The sequence below is a fragment of the Neolamprologus multifasciatus genome, chromosome 3 (assembly GCF_963576455.1).
Source record: "Neolamprologus multifasciatus chromosome 3, fNeoMul1.2, whole genome shotgun sequence".
NCBI classification, from domain to species: domain Eukaryota; kingdom Metazoa; phylum Chordata; class Actinopteri; order Cichliformes; family Cichlidae; genus Neolamprologus; species Neolamprologus multifasciatus.
In genome coordinates this window covers 37,390,762-37,415,482 of record NC_140441.1, presented here as the reverse complement: position 1 = coordinate 37,415,482, position 24,721 = coordinate 37,390,762, and the positions used below count along the sequence as shown (strand labels likewise).

The 24,721-nt window shown below is 38.4% G+C and overlaps 2 protein-coding genes across 2 annotated transcripts in view; one reads left to right on the top strand and one right to left on the bottom strand.

Moving 5' to 3' along the window:
• The window catches only part of LOC146522988 (type-2 ice-structuring protein-like), an 88,443-nt gene that overhangs the window by 18,351 nt on the left and 45,371 nt on the right, over positions 1-24,721 (bottom strand). The window lies entirely within an intron of this gene.
• Positions 18,240-21,001, top strand: LOC146522991 (ladderlectin-like). The gene is made up of 5 exons (XM_085142934.1): positions 18,240-18,475; positions 19,832-19,941; positions 20,197-20,331; positions 20,498-20,609; positions 20,683-21,001. Exons 1-5 carry the CDS (start codon positions 18,412-18,414, stop codon positions 20,748-20,750), a joined length of 489 nt encoding a protein of 162 aa, XP_084999060.1. The 5' UTR covers positions 18,240-18,411; the 3' UTR covers positions 20,751-21,001.

The window sequence follows — 24,721 nt, the reverse complement described above, 5'->3', positions numbered from 1 at the left end:
ATTTCTTTAACTTTAAACGATTTGTAATATGTCAAAATGAAAGTGGAGAGACGTGTTATGCCATCGGAAGAGTCTATGAACGAGCAAAGCATAGTCTCTGTGCCTCAAATCCAAGTTATTTTGAACCAGTATCAAAACGTCTTGGACATCTTACAGGTATTCTTGCTGCAGAGATCAAATGCAAATGTCTGATCATTCACACTGAAAAATTAAAAGTTAATTACATTTTTAGAAGCATTAATCAGTGTTAATTCCTTAAATGAGGTTAAATAAGAGAAAACATGATTTTCTTCAGTGCCATGTGGTATTTTTCTGAAGTGATTTTAAACCAGTTCATTAAAAAACATACATAATTAAACATTAAATGGCAAAACATCAGATATACATTACATTAAGTCATTAAGTGCAATATTATATTGCATCATTAAAGGAACACTCCCTCAGAGTTAATACGTTGAGTCTGACCATTTTGGAATCCATACAGCCGATTTGTATGGTGATAACACTTTTAACATAGCTTAGCATACATCATTGAATCCGAAGGGACCGTGAGCATCGAGTTGAAAAATGACCAAAGACTTAATGGTCAAACTCAACTTTTTAACTCTGAGGGAGATGGAGAATGAGCCTATTTCCAAAAAAGTGGACTGTTTCTTTAAGTACTATATTGTATATATTGCCAAAAACTAAAGTGTATATAGCAGTTGTTATATTTTGTGTACTGTATCACTGACAGATAATTTCAAAGTCAAGTGAATGCTAATATTGTGTAATGTGAAATACTGTAAGCAAATGTGTCATGATCCTGGGTCCTGTTGACCCAGCGTTTTGTGTTTTCTATTAGTGATTTTGGTTCTGTTGTTCCTTCTGTTTAGTGTTATTCTGTTCTGCCCATCTATTCCTGTGTTAAGTCCGCGTTTTCTAGTCTGTGTCTTTGCGTGTGTGTGTTTCCTGTTTTATTGTGAAGGTCTGCGTCTTATGTGAGTGTTTTCAGTTTGCCTCCCTAGTCTCGTCACGTTAATCACTCCCAGCTGTGTCCCCCACCTGTGTGTAATCTCCCTGTGTTCTCTGAGTGTTTTTAAGTCGTGTCTTCTGTCTTAGTCGTTGCTGGTTCGTCTGTGTTGTTTCCCCTCGGTCTCCCTGCGTCTCTCCATCCATCTCTCTGTGTATATTTCCCCGGACCTCCCTGCATCTTTGTTCTGGTTTGTTTTGTTAGTTTGCCCAGTTTAGGTTTTCTGTTACAGCTTCACCCGCGCCATTTCTGTTGTATTTTCTTTTGTAAATAAATACTCACCTGCACCAGAGCTGCCGCTTCCGGGTCCTAAATAATTACCACACGGCTTGCCCCGGAAAGACCGTGACAAAATGAATAAATAACCTAATTCTTGCTAGACCTCTGACACTGTTTTGTTTGAATCCAGCTGTTTTTGCAGATGCAATGAGATGCAGATGTTGTTACTTTTATTATTATTATTGCACTAAATACATTTTAAATAAGGGATACTTTGATATACATTCAACTGTAAGGTTGGAAATGTATTTTCTTCAACGTAAATATCTTTTGAAATGTATTTTGGTTTGAAAGAAATATATATTTTATTTTAATTTAATTTAATTTGTTTTGAGCATCACAAATACAAAATATATTTACCATATATTTGAAATATATTTTGGCCAGGAAAAATGTATTTTTTTTACCGTATGGGTCCACTCTTGTAATACCACCTGGTAGATGTACATAGGACCATGAGTCTGTTCTGCTTGGTTATTTTTTTCTCCCCACTATTACAATGTGCTGATCAACAGGAATCATTGGGGGTCCTATTGTCAGGGTCTTCATCCAACATACTGGCCTGATATTACTCATGTTGTTTTAACTTTAATGGAATTCAAGACTCATGGATGCTCAGTTTCTTTCAGTTCATTTTTCAGACTTTTTATTTTACTTCAAAAGGTAGCTACACTTTAACCTACCTACAAAATAAAGATGAGCAAATGAGCCTAATTGAAAGCAGAGGAAAATCCAGCTCTGGTTTCATTCACATGCTGCTTCTTTCCTCAAGGAGCATTCCAGAAAGAGAACACAAATATATAAGTTAGGGGTGGGGCTCGATTAAAAAAAACATTCTTATTAATTGGAGGCTTTGTAATTTATTAATTGTGATGAATTGTATTTAATGGCACAATATTTTTTTTTCCCCAGAGCACAAATGTTTTTTAATTTAAATAGCCATGAAATTCAAGCTGGGTGGAGAAAATTATGCAAGGTTGGTAAACACTGGGGCAGTGAAGCATGGAATCAAAACATGCTTCAGTGTATTTTCAGTGTGTCTGTAATAAGATGTAAATACAGGAAAGTGTATATAATCACCGGTCTCCACTCTGGAAGTCAGAAGCTACAAGTTGATGCTTAAAAGATGAGACAATATTCTACGACAGGTGTGTTACAAATATGCTGAAGATCTTCTATTCTTTCAGCCAGTAACTGCCAGTTACCTATTTCATCTGTTTCTTACAGAGATACTAAATATCATCATGAAGCTGCTGACTGCGTCTTCCCTGCTCTGTGCAATGATGGCACAGACGGTGATATTTGATGCCACTAAAGCAAGTGAGCGAACATGGATTGGCAGATATTTTAGTTTTTACTGTACAAAGTCTGACAGTTAAAAAGAATCTTCCCATGAATATTTACTTTGAGAACATCGTTTGGATATACATCTATTTATGATCTGAGAGTAAAAATCTATTTATTGTATTATTCTGTTTTTAAGGAGGGTTACTGGTTTTGGATCGAGCTGGTTTCAGAAGGAGCCTAACAACTACAGAGACAATGAGCAATGCATGGGGATGAAGTTTTCAGGTACATTTTCGAATAAATTCTTCTGCCCTCAGCTGAATGTCTCTATCCCGCTTATGCAGAGAGCTAAATATTAAATGACTTGAGTAAACACTCAGGAGACTGTGTCGTATTCTTCAGAGCCTTACTGATTGGCATTTGAAAATACTTTCATTCTTTAGTAAAACTGTAATTACAGAAACAGAGTAAGGTGTGTTTAGTCTCCATGCAAATACACAAATGTTATATTCAATATTGTTGCCATGTGTAAACAACCAGTACAAGATCTCAACATCTCAATGAACTAATAGGTGAGATCAATCAATCATTTCGCCACACTTACTTACTTAATACTTATTATTATTATACTTATACTTACTTAATACTTATTCTGACTTTCTTGCTAAGGAGTGTTGTTCATATTTCTTCCATGGACTGCATTTCTCACCCTAGTATGAATTATACACGTGTCTCCAAACTACTAGACCTGACCTGTCCAATATATTCATTGCTAATCCTGTGCCTTTTGTCACTTTGATTGAATATCTTGGCATCTTTAACTCTGCTACTTCCAGCTCAGCTCCAGCTCTTTTTGCCAGTGCCACCCTATCCTAACCATACATCGCAGCAGGACTCACTACCATCTTGTAAACCTTCCCTTTCAACTCTGCCTCACTGCTTTGTGCAAATATCAGTTACATTACATAATGAGCCACAAGACTGAGCACTTTGGAATTAATAAAGTACAAGCAAGTCTTCTGCCTCGAGAAATATGTGACCTAAGAGCCTACACAGGATAAACAATCTAGCAGTCGCTTCTGAAATATTGAATCCAACAAAAAAAACATCAGTCCCACAAAATAAGAAAGAAGACAACACTTCAGATTTTAAACTATTCTTTAATATCAGTTTTTTAGTTTTATTTATTCAGGCTGTTGGTTGAGCACATAACCTTAGAGCAACATCCTGATTCAGTTCCCTGTGTGGCTGATGATGCAAACACAGTTTGTTTCTTTAACAAGAGTTGGTAACACATGTGATACTTTATCTGAAAACATTCTCATATTCCAGTAAATATACTAACTGCAATTCTCCCACAATAGTTTTAATGTCTAAAGGGAAAGAAGGATGTAGATTTTAAAATTCATCACAGTTCACTCTGTGAACAACCTTCGAAACCTGACAGTGTACACTTCAACCCTCAGCCTCATGCCGTCCCAAAGATCTTTACAACAGAAACACTTTTTTGAGGTTACAGAATTTACAGCTTGCAGCACAATAATGTCAGACATTATTTCACCTGTAGCTGCAGTTTCCATGTTCAATCATATTACTCAATCAAAGATCCATCATTATCAAAGAATGACTTGAAAATACTGATGAAGTGAATAACTATAAATAAGAAGCTTCAAACCATTGTTTAATTTCTCTGGTATTTATTCAGTGTCTTGACTGAGCAGCCAACCCTTTTCCAAGAAACATCCTTATTCAGTATCATGTGAGACTGATGGTGCCAAAAACATGTTTCTTTAATGGGAGTTGGAAGAACATTCTCATATTACAGAACAGAGTAAACATGTGTCTCATGCACGTCAAGCATCTTGTGAAGTGATGTGACATAAATAAAACTGAACTGAAAATTAAAATGAATCATTAGTCTGTACTGTAGTTGTGTTTAACTCCTGCATCTCTGTGGTCAGTATGAAAAGCACATAAATCACTGTTCAGAATATCATTAACTTCCTTTTCTCTTCAAATCTTTAGAGATACTGGTTTCCTAAAATACTTTTGTTATGGTTTCAATCATGATCACTTTTTCATTACTGTTAATCCAGACTGTCTCTCACTGTCACGGTCCTGGGTCGGTGACCCAGTGTTTTGAGTTTTTTTGTGTTATGATCTTAGTTCTCTTTGTTGCCCCAGTTTATTCTTTAGTCTAGTGCAGGGGTCGGCAACCTGCATGCGGCTCTTTTGTCCTTATACTGCGGCTCCGGGTGGTTTGGGAAAATAAATTAGAAGTATTTAGCTGAAGTGTATTTTATTTGTGTTTAGTTCTTTTTTTTAACTTGTAGTTCTAAATTGGAAGATTATTGTGATTTTGAAATATAAAAATAAAATTATATTATATTATTTTTTCATCACTCAAAATAAGCGTCACACTCGCGGAAGCCGGTATACCCGCCGAAACGCCATGCATTTATCGAGACTTTCGACCCCAGGTAGGCCAGTTATGGATCTTCGGATCCACATTATGTCAGCAGCTCCACCATGAACTATGTTAAAACAAACACCGCTCACGCCTCACAGATGACAGCTTACAGTCCTGCGTAAAGATGAAAGCCCCGTTTTGCAGACGCTGTGCGCAGAGGTTCGGGACCAGAAGTCTTATTGTAAACATATCACGGCAGACCCGACGATGTTTGCATGAACACGCTTTTCAGCATCTCTTTACTGACCACTTTTCACACACGGTTGCTGTACGCATACAGCCGGCTGTAGCTTTTCAGCTCACAGCCCGACAACACAACAGCAGAGAGAGCACAGACTTTAAGGCGGTGAGGCGTGATTGCGGGTGCAGCTCAGGTGCGTCCGCCTCCCCTGCAGCGGCGCTGCAGACCACGCCCCGCCACACACATTAACCAGGTAAAATACATATTTAGGCAGAATTTTGCAAATATCTAATTTTCCTTTTTTAGCAGCATAGTGCTTTTTTCCAATTATTTTTTAAAAGTCAGGTCGAGGCTCCAAAAGCCCAAAGGCGATATAAGGGTGGCTCACAACAGTTTTTGTTTGCTGGATCATTTTAGTTTAGCTGGGTGTCTTTCCTTTTGTTATATTTCTTTAAGAGTTCAAAATGTGTTAATTACATAAATAAAATGTAATTTTCTCTGTAGCACTTCATGGATTTCATAAGCAACACACTTTAGTTGTTCTGTGGATTCTTTTGAAAAGCAGTTAAAAACTTTTCTGTTCAAACACACCTTTTGTTCATCTACGTATTTTATATTCTTTACATTATTTACATTTGATCTTTTACATTGTGTATAATGTCTATTGATTGTATTGTTTATTTTAATATTTTTAATCTCTACTGAGATTATCGGTTGCCGACCCCTGCACTAGACTAAAGCATAAACTGGGGCAACAAAGAGAACAAAGATCATAATACAAAAACTCAGACACAAGAAACTCAAAACACTGGGTCATCGACCCAGGACCGTGACAGTGAGAGACAGTCTGGATTAACAGTAATGAAAAAGTGATCATGATTGAAACCATAACAAAAGTATTTTAGGAAACCAGTATCTCTACTTTTAAGATGAGGCTTAAAACTTTCCTTTTTGCTAAAGCATATAGTTAGGGCTGGACCAGGTGACCCTGAATCCTCCCTTAGTTATGCTGCAATAGACGTAGGCTGCCGGGGGATTCCCATGATGCATTGAGTTTTTCCTTTCCAGTCACCTTTCTCACTCTCTATGTATTAATAGACCTCTCTGCATTGAATCATATCTGTTATTAACCTCTGTCTCTCTTCCACAGCATGTCTTTTATCCTGTTTTCCTTCTCTCACCCCAACCGGTCGCAGCAGATGGCCGCCCCTCCCTGAGCCTGGTTCTGCCGGAGGTTTCTTCCTGTTAAAAGGGAGTTTGTCCTTCCCACTGTCGCCAAAGTGCTTGCTCATAGGGGGTCATATGATTGTTGGGTTTTTCTCTGTATCTATGAAGCGCCTTGAGGCGACTTTTGTTGTGATTTGGCGCTATATAAATAAAATTGAATTGAATTGAATTGAATATTTGTGTACAGCGCTTTGTGACTGCCTGTCTGTGAAAAGCGCTTAATAAATAAACTTTACTTACTTTAGTTGTTCACACAAAGCATAAAAGTAAAAAACAATATATACAGTGTTATCTTCATTTTAGATTTCAAAAAGTATTTGCGGCTCCCAGTGTTTTCTTTTGCGTGGAAACCGGGTCCAAGTGGCTCTTTGGGTGTTAAAGGTTGCAGACCCCTGGTCTAGTGTCTTAGTTCGGCTTTCTTGTATTCTCTTTAGTTTTCTGAGTATTTAGTAGCTGCCCTCTGTGTCTCCTTGTTATTGTTCTCTGTGTTTCTTAGTTGCTCTGTCTCCCCTAGTCAAGTCAAGTCTATGTTACATTTCCTGTTTTACTTTGAAGGTCTGTGCCCTTTGTGAATGTATTGAGTTTCGCTTCCCTTTGGTCCCGTTATGTCCAGTTTCTCCCAGCTGTGCTCCCCTTCTGTGTCTCATTCCCCTTGTTATTTCCCAGTGTATTGAAGCCCTGTGTGTCTGTGTGTCAGTGTTGTGATCTCCCTCATGGCTGTGTTTCCCTGTGTGTCAGTTTATCCATGTCCCAGTTTAGTTGTTATATTTTTTGTGCCATTCTGCAATAAAGCAGCTTTTTGAGTTTAATTCCTGTGTGGTGAGTTTTGCGTTTGGGTCCTACTCCTGCCTCCACACAGTAGTGATGGGTAGATGAGGCCTCATGAAGCGTTTCAGCACATTCCCCAAACTGTATCGACACTGTGTCGACACAGTGTTGCTGTTTTGCTCCATACTGACACCTGCTGGACCTTAAATATCATTGCAGGCAACTTACTTGAGACTCACAACAGACACTGATTCAATGACCTAGTCATACTTGTACACTGTAAGGTATTGTACTGTCCATAGAATCATTTTATATCTTTTGTATTGCAAATATTGTAGACATCTTTAAAATATATTGTGAATGACATTAAGTGAAAATTAAAATGAAAGTATTGTGAATGTAATATTACCCATTTAAATGTAATTGACTCAGAGTTTATTATAAATTTCTATTCAGAAAAATAAGTTTATCCAATGTTTTAGCATTCAGTCTATTGTGTTTTTTTACACCATTTCCACAGCTTCGGAAAACTCACAGGAACAGATGAAGCTGGTACACAAAAACTGTAAAGCCAGGTGGAAAAGGTTCTGATAAGATGTCTTCCTATTCCCCCAGTATGTTAAAGGATCCTCTGATCGTGGCATGTTTCTCTCCGACACTCTCCACAATACTAAGGGGTTGGCAGTCCTAATAAAATTCAGGACTGCCTGGTCCAGAACATTCTTCCTAGATACTTGATTTCAAAATAATAAAACACATATTAATAAAAAAAATGACGATAAAGCTGTTCAGTGTCTATATAGGCCGACCTGTGTTCATTCTCGGTGTGTTTGTCTTATTTTCATGTTTGGCTCTGTAATGTCTAAACCATTGACTGTAAAAAACATGGTCTAAACACTGGGGAGGTGCTTTTGTTTGTGTAAGAAAGCTCCGCAGAACAGATGCGACATTTAACCTGCATAAAATGAAATAAATAATTTACACTTCAAGTCACATTGCTGTTTTTCCTGTCCTGATAGATTACACTGAAACAAAGACAAACTATTATATTATATTATTTGCAGTTAACCCTTTAAGACCTACCATAGAACCAAGTCCGCCAGAGCTTATATTATATTTTTACATGGTGTAGTGCCATTTTTGGGAGCATTTCAAGTTGCTATACATCAATACAACCATTATAGCCCAGATTTTAATAATATGTCTGCATTAAGTGCATAGTAATTACATAAATTGCAAAAAAGTGCAATAAACTACAAAAAAATTGAAAATCGTTTTTGTTTTTTTAACATATATTTCTAGTTAGAGAAATTTAAATTATAATAAAGTTTTATTTAATCTAATCTAATCTAATAACTTTAATCTCAGCCAAACCATTTTATTCACGGACAAATAAAACATTGAAAAAGGCCAAACAATAACATGTTTAAGTTATTTAAGTGACGGAAAAATCAGGAGGGTTGGCATGTATGGCGTAGCATAGCCTGTAACGTTATTATGACGGACACATTATATGAGTGAACTTGACTTTAAGTCACTTACAGGTTTCTTTGAAAAATACTTTCTTATATCCAGGTTCTTCCTTTTTGCTGCCATCCTCCTCTCTTCCTTGCAGGTCCTCACTGCGCAGGCTTGCCACTGCTAAAACTAAACAGAGCTCCCTGAAGGGCACAGCCAATCAAATTGGCCATATTTGTCACATGAGGTAAGACTCCAGTAGAGAACGTAATTTAACTCTTTCTGCACCACTAGGTGAATGAGACGTTGACAGATCGGTTAGTTTTTTTTACTCAAAGAGATCAAATTACTGGTGGCGACATTTCAATAATTGCTGGATATTGATGGGGACATGTCCGTTCCCATCCCAAATCTACGCCCTTGGATGGTGGTTTCCTGCTTGAGGTCCTGGGTGATGGTGGTACCCGGAAGTGGAATGAATCCACAGTGGTGATGAGGGTGTCAGTAAGCATGGTGGGGGTAAGTGGGGCTGTGTGGTTCCACAAGTCCACAATAAATAATATTAATAATATTAAATATTAATTAATGAATAATAATATAATTAAATAAGATCCTTAAATAAAAATCTATTTAAAAAGTTTAAAGTTTTCTCAAAATAGTTACTGATTCAATTAAATCACATTGGACAGTAACAGTTGTGTTCAAAAATGGGAGACATTGTTTCAGGAGAAAATAAATAAAAGACAGTGTTTGTAGTTTTAAGATAATTTTTTTACTGTTGATTCTCTCTCTCTCTCTCTCTCTCTCTCTCTCTCTCCCCCCCCACACACACACACACACACACTGTTTGTGTGAATGTGTGTGTGTGTGTGTGTGTGTGTGTGAGACAAAGACAAAGAAGGAGAGGTTCTGGGTTCACTAACATCCTTTCTAGCAGATAGAGACATTATTAATTACATAAAGAGTAATGAGTCCCTTCAGCAGCCCGACAGACTCCACCAGGTGGTCTGATGAGAGAGTGGAGAATGATGTGATGTATACAGAGGTCAGATGGCACCAACCTCACCAAAATAAAGAGAAAAAAGGACTCCCACCTGTAAGCTATCAGGCGTGCGCTGTAAAGGTATTTACAAAATGTACTAAGTTCTTCTGGGCATCAAAACATGGCAGTACGCACACGGTCTGTTTGACAGGTGGAAAGAAGGTGGAGCCAAAACACAGAGTCGACTCCTAAATCAGTGGAGACATAATCAGTCTTTATCCAATTTAAGAAGGAAAACACAAGATAGCGTTAACACCATCGTCCTCGTGGAGGGAGGAACACAAATGATATTCCCACAATGCAAATTATGACCAAGGTCATACCACCGTTTTAATAAAGTACAAGCAAGTCTTCTGCCTCGAGAAATATTTGACCAAAGAGCCTACACAGGATAAACAATCTGGCAGTCGCTTCTGAAATGTTTAATGCAGCAAAAAAAACAAAAAACAAAAATCCATCAGTCCCACAAAATAAGAAAGAACTTCCTGTACACAGTTTGTCACTGTTTCACATGTAGCTGCTGTTTGGTCACAGCAATAATACCAAAAACAGATATTTCCATAGGGAACAACAAACATTTCAGAAAGTTTAGACCTGATTTGAGACACAGAAAGAAATCACAAAGTGATGTCAGCTACACTCAGTGTGACCTGCTAATGGCATCCATTGCTTATGGGATCATAATTATTATTTAACACTGCAGACAATTACAAAAGAATTATTAAAACTGATCTTTGTCTTCATAAACACAGAAATCAGGGATCTAGGCATCACTGTCACATGAAATAAATGACGAAGACAACACTTCAGACTTTAAACTATTCTTTAATATCAGTTTTTTAGTTTTATTTATTCAGGCTGTTGGTTGAGCACATAACCTTAGAGCAACATCCTGATTCAGTTCCCTGTGTGGCTGATGATGCAAACACAGTTTGTTTCTTTAACAAGAGTTGGTAACACATGTGATACTTTAGCTGATACAGTGGATCTGAAAACATTCTCATATTACAGTAAATATACGAACTGCAATTCTCCCACAACAGTTTTAATGTCTAAAGGGAAGGAAGGATGTAGATTTTAAAATTCATCACAGTTTACTCTGTGAACAACCTTCGAAACCTGACAGTGTACACTTCAACCCTCAGCCTCATGCCGTCCCAAAGATCTTTACAACAGAAACACTTTTTTGAGGTTACAGAATTTACAGCTTGCAGCACAATAATGTCAGACATTATTTCACCTGTAGCTGCAGTTTTCATGTTCAATCATATTACTCAATCAAAGATCCATCATTATCAAAGAATGACTTGAAAATACTGATGAAGTGAATAACTATAATAACAAGCTTCAAACCATTGTTTAATTTCTCTGGTATTTATTCAGTGTGTTGACTGAGCACCCAACCCTTTTCTAAAAAAACATCCTTATTCAGTATCATGTGAGACTGATGGTGCCAAAAACATGTTTCTTTAATGGGAGTTGGAAGAACATTCTCATATTACAGAACAGAGTAAACATGTGTCTCATGCACGTCAAGCATCTTGTGAAGTGATGTGACATAAATAAAACTGAACTGAAAATTAAAATGAATCATTAGTCTGTACTGTAGTTGTGTTTAACTCCTGCATCTCTGTGGTCAGTATGAAAAGCACATAAATCACTGTTCAGAATATCATTAACTTCCTTTTCTCTTCAAATCTTTAGAGATACTGGTTTCCTAAAATACTTTTGTTATGGTTTCAATCATGATCACTTTTTCATTACTGTTAATCCAGACTGTCTCTCGCTGTCACGGTCCTGGGTCGGTGACCCAGTGTTTTGAGTTTCTTGTGTCTGAGTTTTTGTATTATGATCTTAGTTCTCTTTGTTGCCCCAGTTTATTCTTTAGTCTAGTGCAGGGGTCGGCAACCTGCGGCTCTTTTGTCCTTATACTGCGGCTCCGGGTGGTTTGGGAAAATAAATTAGAAGTATTTAGCTGAAGTGTATTTTATTTGTGTTTAGTTCTTTTTTTTAACTTGTAGTTCTAAATTGGAAGATTATTGTGATTTTGAAATATAAAAATAAAATTATATTATATTATTTTTTCATCACTCAAAATAAGCGTCACACACTTTCGACCCCAGGTAGGCCAGTTATGGATCTTCGGATCCACATTATGTCAGCAGCTCCACCATGAACTATGTTAAAACAAACACCGCTCACGCCTCACAGATGACAGCTTACAGTCCTGCGTAAAGATGAAAGCCACGTTTTGCAGACGCTGTGCGCAGAGGTTCGGGACCAGAAGTCTTATTGTAAACATATCACGGCAGACCCGACGATGTTTGCATGAACACGCTTTTCAGCATCTCTTTACTGACCACTTTTCACACACGGTTGCTGTACGCATACAGCCGGCTGTAGCTTTTCAGTTCACAGCCCGACAACACAACAGCAGAGAGAGCACAGACTTTAAGGCGGTGAGGCGTGATTGCGGGTGCAGCTCAGGTGCGTCCGCCTCCCCTGCAGCGGCGCTGCAGACCACGCCCCGCCACACACATTAACCAGGTAAAATACATATTTAGGCAGAATTTTGCAAACATCTAATTTTCCTTTTTTAGCAGCATAGTGCTTTTTTCCAATTATTTTTTAAAAGTCAGGTCGAGGCTCCAAAAGCCCAAAGGCGATATAAGGGTGGCTCACAACAGTTTTTGTTTGCTGGATCATTTTAGTTTAGCTGGGTGTCTTTCCTTTTGTTATATTTCTTTAAGAGTTCAAAATGTGTTAATTACATAAATAAAATGTAATTTTCTCTGTAGCACTTCATGGATTTCATAAGCAACACACTTTAGTTGTTCTGTGGATTCTTTTGAAAAGCAGTTAAAAACTTTTCTGTTCAAACAAGCCTTTTGTTGATCTACGTATTTTATATTCTTTACATTATTTACATTTGATCTTTTACATTGTGTATAATGTCTATTGATTGTGTTGTTTATTTTAATATTTTTAATCTCTACTGAGATTATCGGTTGCCGACCCCTGCACTAGACTAAAGCATAAACTGGGGCAACAAAGAGAACAAAGATCATAATACAAAAACTCAGACACAAGAAACTCAAAACACTGGGTCACCGACCCAGGACCGTGACAGTGAGAGACAGTCTGGATTAACAGTAATGAAAAAGTGATCATGATTGAAACCATAACAAAAGTATTTTAGGAAACCAGTATCTCTACTTTTAAGATGAGGCTTAAAACTTTCCTTTTTGCTAAAGCATATAGTTAGGGCTGGACCAGGTGACCCTGAATCCTCCCTTAGTTATGCTGCAATAGATGTAGGCTGCTGGGGGATTCCCATGATGCATTGAGTTTTTCCTTTCCAGTCACCTTTCTCACTCTCTATGTATTAACAGACCTCTCTGCATTGAATCATATCTGTTATTAACCTCTGTCTCTCTTCCACAGCATGTCTTTTATCCTGTTTTCCTTCTCTCACCCCAACCGGTCGCAGCAGATGGCCGCCCCTCCCTGAGCCTGGTTCTGCAGGAGGTTTCTTCCTGTTAAAAGGGAGTTTGTCCTTCCCACTGTCGCCAAAGTGCTTGCTCATAGGGGGTCATATGATTGTTGGGTTTTTCTCTGTATCTATGAAGCGCCTTGAGGCGACTTTTGTTGTGATTTGGCGCTATATAAATACAATTGAATTGAATATTTGTGTACAGCGCTTTGTGACTGCCTGTCTGTGAAAAGCGCTTAATAAATAAACTTTACTTACTTTAGTTGTTCACACAAAGCATAAAAGTAAAAAACAATATATACAGTGTTATCTTCATTTTAGATTTCAAAAAGTATTTGCGGCTCCCAGTGTTTTCTTTTGCGTGGAAACCGGGTCCAAGTGGCTCTTTGGGTGTTAAAGGTTTCAGACCCCTGGTCTAGTGTCTTAGTTCGGCTTTCTTGTATTCTCTTTAGTTTTCTGAGTATTTAGTAGCTGCCCTCTGTGTCTCCTTGTTATTGTTCTCTGTGTTTCTTAGTTGCTCTGTCTCCCCTATTGAGTTTCGCTTCCCTTTGGTCTCGTTATATCCGGTTTCTCCCAGCTGTGCTCCCCTTCTGTGTCTCATTCCCCTCATTATTTCCCAGTGTATTTAAGCCCTGTGTGTCAGTGTGTCAGTGTCGTGATCTCCCTCATGGCTGTGTTTCCCTGTGTGTCAGTTTATCCATGTCCCAGTTTAGTTTCGTTATATTTTTTGTGCCATTCTGCAATAAAGCAGCTTTTTGAGTTTAATTCCTGCGTGGTGAGTTTTGCGTTTCGGTCCTACTCCTGCCTGCACAAAGCCCAAACATGACAGTAGATCACGACCATTACACGGACCCAGCAAGTGATGGGATTTCCGGCTCTTTTTAGAGAACCGGCTCTTTCGGCACTGAACTGGCTCTTCAGGGAGTTTTGTTGTTTTAATTTATTTATTATTAGCAATAATATAAAATTATGCACAAAAGGAATAATCTAATGTAAAAAAAAAGTTTTATTTACATATGTTCATATATAAATATATGTGGTGGCCCCTAGAGACAAAGCACGTACAAACTCCAAAACACATTTCTAGCGTTAACTGAGCTTCCAAAACAGAGCTACCTAGATCACTTAAATTACACAACTGAAAGCATATGTGTATTGTTTGTGTATTTATACACAAGCACTCATATATATTCAAATAATTTAAAAAAAAGTTCATTTACCTGTTACTACCACACACCAAATCCGGTCGTTGGTACTTCCTGGCTTGTGTAGCCACTCGGTAACAAAGGCTCAACACTGTTGTCTTTTGTACATGTTTTGGAGTTTGTATGTGCTTTGTCTCTAGGGGCCACCATAAATATACTTTTATTTATTCACTCCACATAAAATGTAATAAATAAATCATATATTACAAAAACCAACTATTCACAGTTCAGCTTTTAACTATTTAAATTTTCACCTTTTTTCCTTTTACAAATTTAAAGTGAAACAACACAAAACACTGAAAACCACAACACAATTAAATATAAATTAAAATATGAAAACAAAAAGAAGATGCATATTCTCTGTCATATGGGCCCGCATGAATAAACTTTCTGAATCCTTTATCATCCACAACTGAAAATAGTTGTGGATGATTACTATACCTTTCTGATGTGACGTTGTTGTCCCTGACTCTTTCTGTCTCTCCCTCCTGCTCTGTTCCGGTGTTCCAGATTAACTGGATGCGTTTCAGGAGCTGCTAACGACAAACCAGCAAAAAAAAAAAAAAAAACGCCAAATGTGTCATCTGTGACTAGGGTTGCCAACTCCCTGAGAAATAAATAAGGGACACCTCGTGGCCAGGGCCGGGCGACCCAGTTGTCTTCACCCTTCCCAGTGTGGTGAATTTTTTAGCTCTTTTTTTGTGTGTGAAATTATTTTTTTAACCATTTGGCTTGAATTTGATTTAAGTAGATGCGTATATTCTGTGTGATATCAACACATGGGAAACAAAAATCATTTAGCCATTTATTTTTAGCTCAAAATGACAACATTAACACAATAAAACAGGTCTCTTTCTTAAACAGAAGCCTGTCATGCTTAACTTTTGATAATAAAAGTAAATCTTTCTTTAAAAGAACTCTGTCCTGCTTAACTTAAAATTATATAAATTAATAGAAAACAATAGAAAGAAAAATATTCTTGTAACAGTGCACATTTAGTGCATTTAGTGCAATTGGCTTCAGTAGAGGCATTATTTCAGCTTTTGCTCCCGTTTGTAAACCCACTTGTTCCCATGATTACGCATCATAACTCACCATCATTATTCATCTATGTATTACTTTTATGTATTACTCATCTATTCGTTGTAATCATCTATCCTTGCAGTTGTTTACTACACAAAATAAATTATATTATCACACTTCTGGCCACATAGCGCTGATATTCACTGCAAATGCCCATTTTAACCTTAACCAGAGGGTTTAAAAACAAACAAACCAGTGTTTACCATATCTGGTTCCGCCGTGGCCTGGTGGACAAAAATTGGTTAAGGGTTCCCCGAGCTTTCACGCCCCTCATGTTCTTCATGTGCCCACCATTAGAAGCATGCCTATGGAAAAAGTGCGCCGGCACACAGTGCAGTGCGCTTTATAGGTGTTATCGTGCACTTTTCCAGCCAGGTGTTTTCCTTTTCCCATTCTTCCCTGCACTTTTGCAGCCTTTTTTTCTTTCTCTGAGAGGAACAAACATTGCTGGTCTAATGCTGGGCTCACACTGTGCAATTTTTGGCCCATTTTGAGCCGATTTTTGAGTCGTGCGACCAATTTGGTGATCGGCCCGATTTTGGCCTTCATCGTGCATCGTGTAGTATACGTGGGGTAACGAGAAGCGATTAACACCTCACGACCAGCTCCCGATCATCAATCGCTCTGAGGGTGTCACCGCAGCCGCTCACACTGCTCACGAGCAAACACGTAAACGTCGGTGAAAAAGACGGAGCAGCAGTGCAGCGTGTGATCTGGATACAAGCGATGGAGGCACAACTTGTAGAACTTTGGAAAGCTCATCTGAGCCTTTTCGATGTGGCATCACCAAATTATCACGACCACAACAACCGTGAAAATAGTTGGATTTACATTGCTGCTCAATCACAGTTGCCTGATCATGTTTGTCATTAGTAATTTAGCAAAGTTGATGGTGGTGTGTGTCTGTGTGAGTGAAAGACAGAGAGGGAGAGCGAGCGACAGATTTTCTGTTATAACCTTCATTTTATGGAGGCACAGTGTGACTCAGGTCACATCAGAGCATCGGGCGGTATAGTGTGAGACCTGCATCGTCACCTACGAACGTCTAACCCCTGCGAGCCAATCGTGCAGTTTGAAAATCGCACAGTGTTTGCCCAACTTCAGGTGTACTGTCGTCTGAGACTTGCACCGCAGTGTCGGCGTTTGTTTCCCTGTTGGTCATGCTTTTTGTTGTGGTCATCTGTTGTCTTCCGGTATTTTCTCCGCAAGCGACCTTTCCTCAACCAATGAGATGAGCGGTAATCTGAATTGTCATACTCGAATTGTCATAAGTGTGCTGTCAGCTCATTGGTCACAAAGCAGGGGCGGGGCTGGGAATTATGTTTTCAAACAAAGCGTTAATTACATTAAAACTTAAAGACTACTTTTGATTCTCACTGTATTACGGGACAAAGTGCGTCCCTTATTAGCTCAATACGGGACGTGTACTTTTGTTTCTAAATACGGGACGATTCCGTTTTTTAAGGGACGGTTGGCAACCCTATCTGTGACACTTGTGAGGTTATCTCAAACCTCACAAGTGTCACAGTCTTGATGCTGTTGAACAACAAAATGTTTAAAAATGTCACGAGTTTACCTGGTGATATCCTCATGCGCGACGCGATCGGGAAAACAGCAAACAATTAACACCACGCCGATGTTGTTCACAGGACAGCAAGAGTAAACAATTGGGAGACTCTTGTCGTCGTTATCGTCCCCCTCGCATGTTTTATTTCTCCGGTTTCTGCGTTTTTGCTTCGCAACTAAAGCTGCAGTTTACTTTGTGCACTAACATGGACTCGAATCAACCAGCGCCACCTCTGGCCAAGTGCCACAACCTACAGCCAGGTCAACTTGTGACACACAAATATAAGAAGAGTAAGAAAATAAATATACACTTTAGGATCGGGGTAAAGGGATCAATAACAATTTAAAATTTATAATTTACAGTTTGATGATTTAAAGTCTCACACACAACCCGTCGAAAGGGGGCCGGCTGCTTCCAGATAGAGCACATTTCATTCATAATGATGTAAATCCAAGCCCATTATGTATTCATGATTTGAATCCTGGGTTGTGTGAAATCTCAGAAATGCACCTTAGACAAAGTGAATTTGTGAACTAAGGTGTAGGTCTATTAGGTTATGTTGTGGTGATCCTCGAGTTGGGGGATTTGTGTTCATACTGGAGTGCAAAAGTAAAACCAAGATCAACAAGAAAAGTTCAAAGCCATCAGGTGCTCAGTTTAGAAAAAAGAGAAAAGACGAGGAGGAGAAATGAGCAAAAGATGCAGGAAAGCAGATGTGTCATTGGATAATGGCAGGTCATCCTGAAACAATCAGAATCAGAATCAAAATACTTTATTAATCCCTAAGGAAATTATGTGTGTTACAGTTGCTCCAAAAAGAAATGGTAAAAATAGTAACAGTAACAGACTAAACTCCAAACAATACATTATGTTACAGATTTTAATATTAATTAGTCATTGTAAATTGTTGATTTGTCCTGTTCTCATTGTATGACGAATTATGATGGCTGTTTGATAGCTGTTTGCATACTATGCATCGATGCATACTCTCTCTCTCTTCATATGTGTGTGTCTGTGTGTGTTTCTCTGGCAAAATTCAGTATGGTTCCGACAACAGAGGGAGTGTTCGCCCGGGGCGCCAAACAGGCTAGGACCGCCACTGATGCCAAGTGTTTGCTTGTGGTTTTGAGATGTGTATCTAAGAGTGAATATAAGTGCAGGACTGAGACTTATTTAGCACATCCACTCTGTAAGACTGAGGTTATAGTCTGACACTGACAAGAAGAGAAGATATCCTACAATATTTGTGACATAAGATTCCTGATCATCTTCCATCCTTCCTTTTATTAACTGCTGGTCACTTTGGGTCTTCTGTTTCCTGCAGATACTAAAGATCACCATGATGAAGCTGATGACTGCTTCTGCACTTCTCTGTGCAATGGCGACCCTGACCACTGCTGCTGGTGAATATTATTGTATATTTCTTTTATCATACTGTAAAGGCAGGGAACAACACAGATGCAATAATTTTGACTTCTCAGTGCTCTGATTACTTTGAGATAATATTTAGTATGTCTGGTTAACCTGAACTGAAAATTTAAATTCTAAACCGCCATAAAAGCCTCTAGAGTTTCTATCTTTAACCTCAACCATAAAAAAAACAACTTTCCTAAATATGATATAATGTCTATTTTTCTTTTTTTCAGAATTAGTTGGAGGCAGTTGTTGGAATACATATTTGCTCATACAAAGAAAATTTTAAATATATAGTTTAAACACCACATAATATTATCATGTTAATCTGCAAAGTCTGTGGTAAATACAATGATGTTAAAGGCTTATTTGATCAAATTAAACCAAACATATCTAATAATTGTTTTTTTTTTTTTAAATTCAGATTCTAATTATGAATATCGTAAGCAGTAGGGGTGCAACAATACTGAACTTGAACCGTTCGATACAGTGCTTTCGGTTCGGTACGCATGTATCGAACAATACAATTTTTTACATTTATTTTATCAACTTTTCTTCTAACGATGCTGTCTGTACCCTGAAGGTAAGCGCGTCATGGACAAAAGTAAAACAGTATGTCGGATGTGCCACGCAACGCTCAATTGGTGGGAACTAGTGCGTTAGCGCAGTTAGCTTGTTAATGTGTTGATGCCGTCCAGCCCCACTCACGGGGCGATCCGCGGTAACTTGTTAACGGAGATTTGCCACGTTATGGCGTTAATGTCATTTTAACAAGATTTACGCTGACAGCACTAGTGAGAACACAACAAATATGACTGCACATTTACGCCGACATCATCCTAGTGCAAACACAAGTGGAAGCAGACAAAAACAACAAGCACGCTACAAACTTTACCCGAGTCATTTAGACAGCCGTTAGCACATGATTCTCCTTATGGGGACCTGATATGTTTAATATGCTGCTGAGAATATAGCCCAGAAGAAGCGCATAGTATAGCTTTTATTTTGGAAAGAGCCATTTCTCTGTAATAAACTCTCTTTTCCAAAAATGAGTGATTTCTCGATCAGATAGATTTAATTATTTTTATTATTTTGTTGTTTCAGCGACATTAAATTTAAAAACTGTACTTTTGAGTTAAAATATATATTTATAATTTCAATAAATGACAAATTAAAAAGGCATGAACATTTTTCTGTATCGAAAAAATATCGAACCGTGACACCAAAGTATTGAACCGAACCGTGAATTTGTGTATCGTTGCACCCCTAGTAAGCAGTACTTGTGTCAATGAAACCAGTTAATCACATACAATGACTCAATTCAAAATCATGTTGTTTGTCAATAGGAGAATGGTATCTTGTCAAGAAGTCCCCATCTTGTCCCTGTGGTTGGACTGAGTACTACGACCAGTGCTTCATCTATGTTGCTAAGCCCATGAGCTGGGCTCAGGCTGAGGTAATATCAGTGATTATCACCAACCAGTTGCTTGCAGTCTCACTCTTTTGGTCACTAGCCAGTAGTGATGTGTCGGTCGCGAACAAAACGGCTCTTAGAGCTGGATCTTTGACGTGAACGACGCGAACCGGCTCCTTATCGCGAGCCGTGGGTTTTTTTTCTTTCTCTCACCCTCGCTCTTGCACTTTTTTTCCGCTTTACCAATGTAAAGAAAAAAATATTTTTTTTAGCAATTCTGCTGTCTCTTCGCTGTAGATAAACTGTCAGTCCATGAATGCAAACCTTGCATCTGTGCACAGCCTTGAGGACTATCAGCTGATTCAGAGGCTGATATCTGATGCTACTAAGCAGGATGGAAATGCTTGGATTGGAGCTTCGGATGCAATAAAGGTATGCTAAAATACATAAAGTTATTTACCAGGAAATTAAGAAAAACAAGAATAAAAAAGAATTCCATATGCAAAAAACAAAAAGTTTTTTTATGCCTTTATAGACAAAAGAAAACTATCAATGTGCCTTTTTTAGAAAGCATTATTTATTATTTTGTGTTTCCCAGGAAAAGGTTTGGTTTTGGAGTGACGGGACCCCTCTCAAATACACAAACTGGTGTACTGGACAGCCTGATAACTATCAGGGCAATCAGAACTGTGCATATGTAAATTGGTCAGGTAAATCACTGTGTGGTCATGATAAAATAATCATGTGTTTACTTAGCACTAACTAGGTTTTTGGTACTTACAGACAAAAAGTGCTGGGATGACTATGGCTGTGAATATGTTATTCCATCTGTCTGCGCCAAGAAAATCTGATGAAAGCACAAATACTTCACACAAGATATCACCTGAAGAATCTGTGTGTCATTATACATCTTTTATCTCCTTTATTGCTGTAATGCTACGCAAGGAATGAAGCGACAAGTAACATAAACAAGACCTGGGTTGTCTCTTAATGCAAGAGAAATGCATTTGTTGTGGAAAGAATGCTTTTAGCACAGTTTCATTTAGATGTAGACTGAACTCTTATCTCTCATCTTCTAAATCAATAAAGAAAGAGCATTGAATGAAGGTGTGTCATTAATCTGTCTTAAATCCATTAAAGCTTTGCAATATGTACTTCAGAATCTGTACAGTTCTGCAACTATCACTGTGTGGTTTAATATTCGCAACATCTGGAGCTACAAAGTCATGGAATATAATAGAAAATCTGGAAATCTTTTTTTAAGTGGCGTTTGTAGGGTTACTGAAGTTGGGCTAGCTGGTATATAATGATGTGCTATATGGTGGCTAGCTACACAGCTATGGTTAGCATAATATAAACACAGTGAAGCTGGGGGATGAATGCTAACTTTTTTCCACTCGATAAAAGTTAACATGAGGGTTCCCGAAGGGTTAGGAACAAATGTAACTGCATGGGAGGATGCTGTAATCAGAACAAAATTCAGTGAGGAGAACAACTGCAATATAAAGTTAGTCATTAATATACTGCTGTATGGGCTGGGCTGTAGTTGCATCATACTCTGTTCTCTCTGCAGAACATTTCAGTGCATGTGCCAAAGAAAACGGAAACAAAATGGCTATTGTTCAAGTCATTACTACTGCATGAGAGTGCTTGTATAAACAAGAGCTGTGCTACCCTACTACTGCCAATGTAGGGTACCAATGCAATGCTACCCTAGGAAAGACACATACAAACTCACACTTGGCCCTCTCTCTCTCTCTTTCACACACACACACACACACACACACACACACACACACACACACACACACACACATTGTGCATTTCTATTTATGTTGTATCTTTTTATTACATACCCCTACAACCCTCTCTTTTTTCTGCCTGTCCTGCCTCAGACATGTCAAATTGTATACCACAAATAATGTAGTAGCACAAAAAGAACACGAATGGAAATGAAGAAATAAACAGATAAAAGAAAAACCTGAACAAGAGGAGCCTATAGAAAATTTATCAAGCAATCTTGGAAAAGAAAAAGAGAGAAGGAACTTTCATGACTTTAGCAACATTTCTAACGGGTTGAGTTCACTTTTTAGACCACACACGTCAGAGAAACATATCTTTGTATCTTTAGATATTTTGGGCTCTGTCAGATTTCAGTGAAACAAAGCAGTGTTTATTGAATTAGGCTCCAAGTTCCATTAAATTGTTTGGTCTTATGTGTTATTTTCCTATCGTTGTTTCTTCCTAATAACCTTGAATACTGTTTAGGCCTTGGGGCACAATTCTCTGATCTTCTGTTGTCTTACAAGAAGATATTTTACCATTCCTGTTGGAAACTTTAGCCTGCTGGATGTGTATTTCTGGTGGACTGGTTTGGGGAAACTAAACATTAGAATGCCGTCTGTCCAAATCGTTACATTCCAAGAAGATTCCATCTATTTAAATATGAGCTAGGGTCAAGTCCGGCGTTTTCAGGAGGAGAGTGTTGTGTACTTCAGTAAACCCAGGGGAGCTTCGAGGTGAGAAGCTCTGCACACAGGAGAATTTGTGTTGGTGTGTAATTTAAAAAAAATATTTAAAAACAACAATAAAATAATTATATGTTTTATTTTTAAGAAAATAATTCCAACTTTATTTGTCACGGCTGGGGCACCAGACGTGTGATGGAGTGAATGAGGACCCAAGTTGCAGACAGCGATGGAGATGCGAGTGAGGTTTTATTTACAGCGTTGCAAAGTGAAAAACAGAAAATGAGGAACAAGCCAAGCAAAACCTAAACTGGGAAAACTAAAAACCAAACCTGAAATCATAACACAAAGGGAGGACACGAGGCGAGGAGCAGAGAAACACCAAAATAACACAGAGTGACACAGACAAACCGACAAGGAACACTGACTGACACCCACTATATATACACACACAAGGTAATCAGGTAATGGCACACAGGAGAGGAGCACAGCTGATCCTAATTCACAAGATGACAGGAAGACACAAGCTGACACAGTGATAACAGACACAGACCTTCAAAGTAAAACAGGAAATTCACAAAGACAAACTCAGGGACACAAACAGAGCAAAGGAGGGAGAACACTAAAGTGCTACACAGAAGAACCAAACCCTAAGCACTAATACAAAATAAGAATTAACAGAAAACATAAGATGAATCCAAAATGAAACACAAAACGCTGGGTAAACGACCCAGGATCATGACAGTACCACCACCACCACCACCCCCAGCTGGCTCCCGACAGCCTCAAAATACACCACCAGATCCAGGTGGTTCAGGACGGATGTAGTCTTTTACCATCAGGGCCTCATGAGCCTATACTGGTGTTTTTAAAAGTTACCTTTGACTTTATGACTTCCTGTGTCGTTTCTGGGATGCTTAGGACTCATATTGCACTGCTGGAAATAGTTTATTTTGATGCATATGCTGCCTTTTTGCAAATTTGCACTATAATATTTATTTTCGTTTTTCCTGCAGTATATAAAAACTGGTGTATTTCAAAAATAAAACCATGAAGACACTCAAAATAAATTTCCTGTGGTAGGAAACTAGTTTGTGCAACTTTTTTGTATTTACAGTTTTGAGGGATAAGCCTCTTAAATTTCTCTAACTAGAAATATATGTTAAAAAAAAACAATTTTCAATTTTTTTATAGTTTATTGCACTTTTTTGCAATTTATGTAATTACTATGCACTTAATGCATACATATTATTAAAATTTAGGCTATAATGGTTGTATTGATGTATAGCAACTTGAAATGCTCCCAAAAATGGCACTACAGCATGTAAAAATATAATATAAGCTCTGGCGGACTTGGTTCTATGGTAGGTCTTCAAGCCTTAAACACCTCACACTTGTTTGGAGTCAGCTCCACACCATGTGCTTGATAGTTGTACATAATATCACACAGATGGTACTCAAATTGTTTGCTGTGGACATAATTGTTATCCACATATGGCTGAGATATTTCATCGGCACTCCTCCATACTGCACTGGAGGCGAGTAAAAGTCAAAGGTGTAATAAAGGATGTGAGTGATCTGCTACTCTCCTCCAGAAAACCCTAATGATACGTCCAACACTGAGAAGCAGTGCACTCCCATGCAGTCGCACACAGACTGTGGTTGATGAGTATGGGGACCATGATTTCTGAATTCATCCTCTTCTTCAGCAGGTCCTCCAAATACTTCTTTAGCTCCTTGTGGAGTGGCTTGGGTAATGAGGTGTGTGTGCACTTTACTAGGGTTGTGTCACTCCACGTAAACTTTCCTCCGCCTCAACTTTCTGTGATTTTAGTGTAGCTTTATTGTTTGACTGAGTTTGTTTCTTTGTATTGTTGCGTCCCCACGTAGAGGTCTAGGGGGGTGTGTGGGGACTGGTAACAAATGGGTCAGGAACTGAATGAAAGGAAACCATACAGACTGTTCAGTATATATTACAGCTTTATTACAAATAATCTTTACTGAAAGAGCCGGCAACACCACCAATGTTTTTTCCAATAACACTAGAAAAAGAAAAATGTCGCAACAACCAAACAAAAATCTCCACACTACGAAGAGGCACATCTGGGGGCCCACAAGCCCAGCAAGCTTCACTGCTGCTGCTGTCGAGGCCCACAAGCCCATACCACTCACATGAAGGCTACAAGCTAGTGATGGCCCGCTTGAAGCTGAAGCTCCGGTGCGTGTGTCAAAAAAATCAACACACTGCTTCAGAAGCACTGTGTCGAAGCTTGATTCGTTTGGCCAGAGTCACGTGATCAGTGACGTCCGAAGCTTCATTTAGAACGTGACTGCTTCGGTATCTGATTCAATGG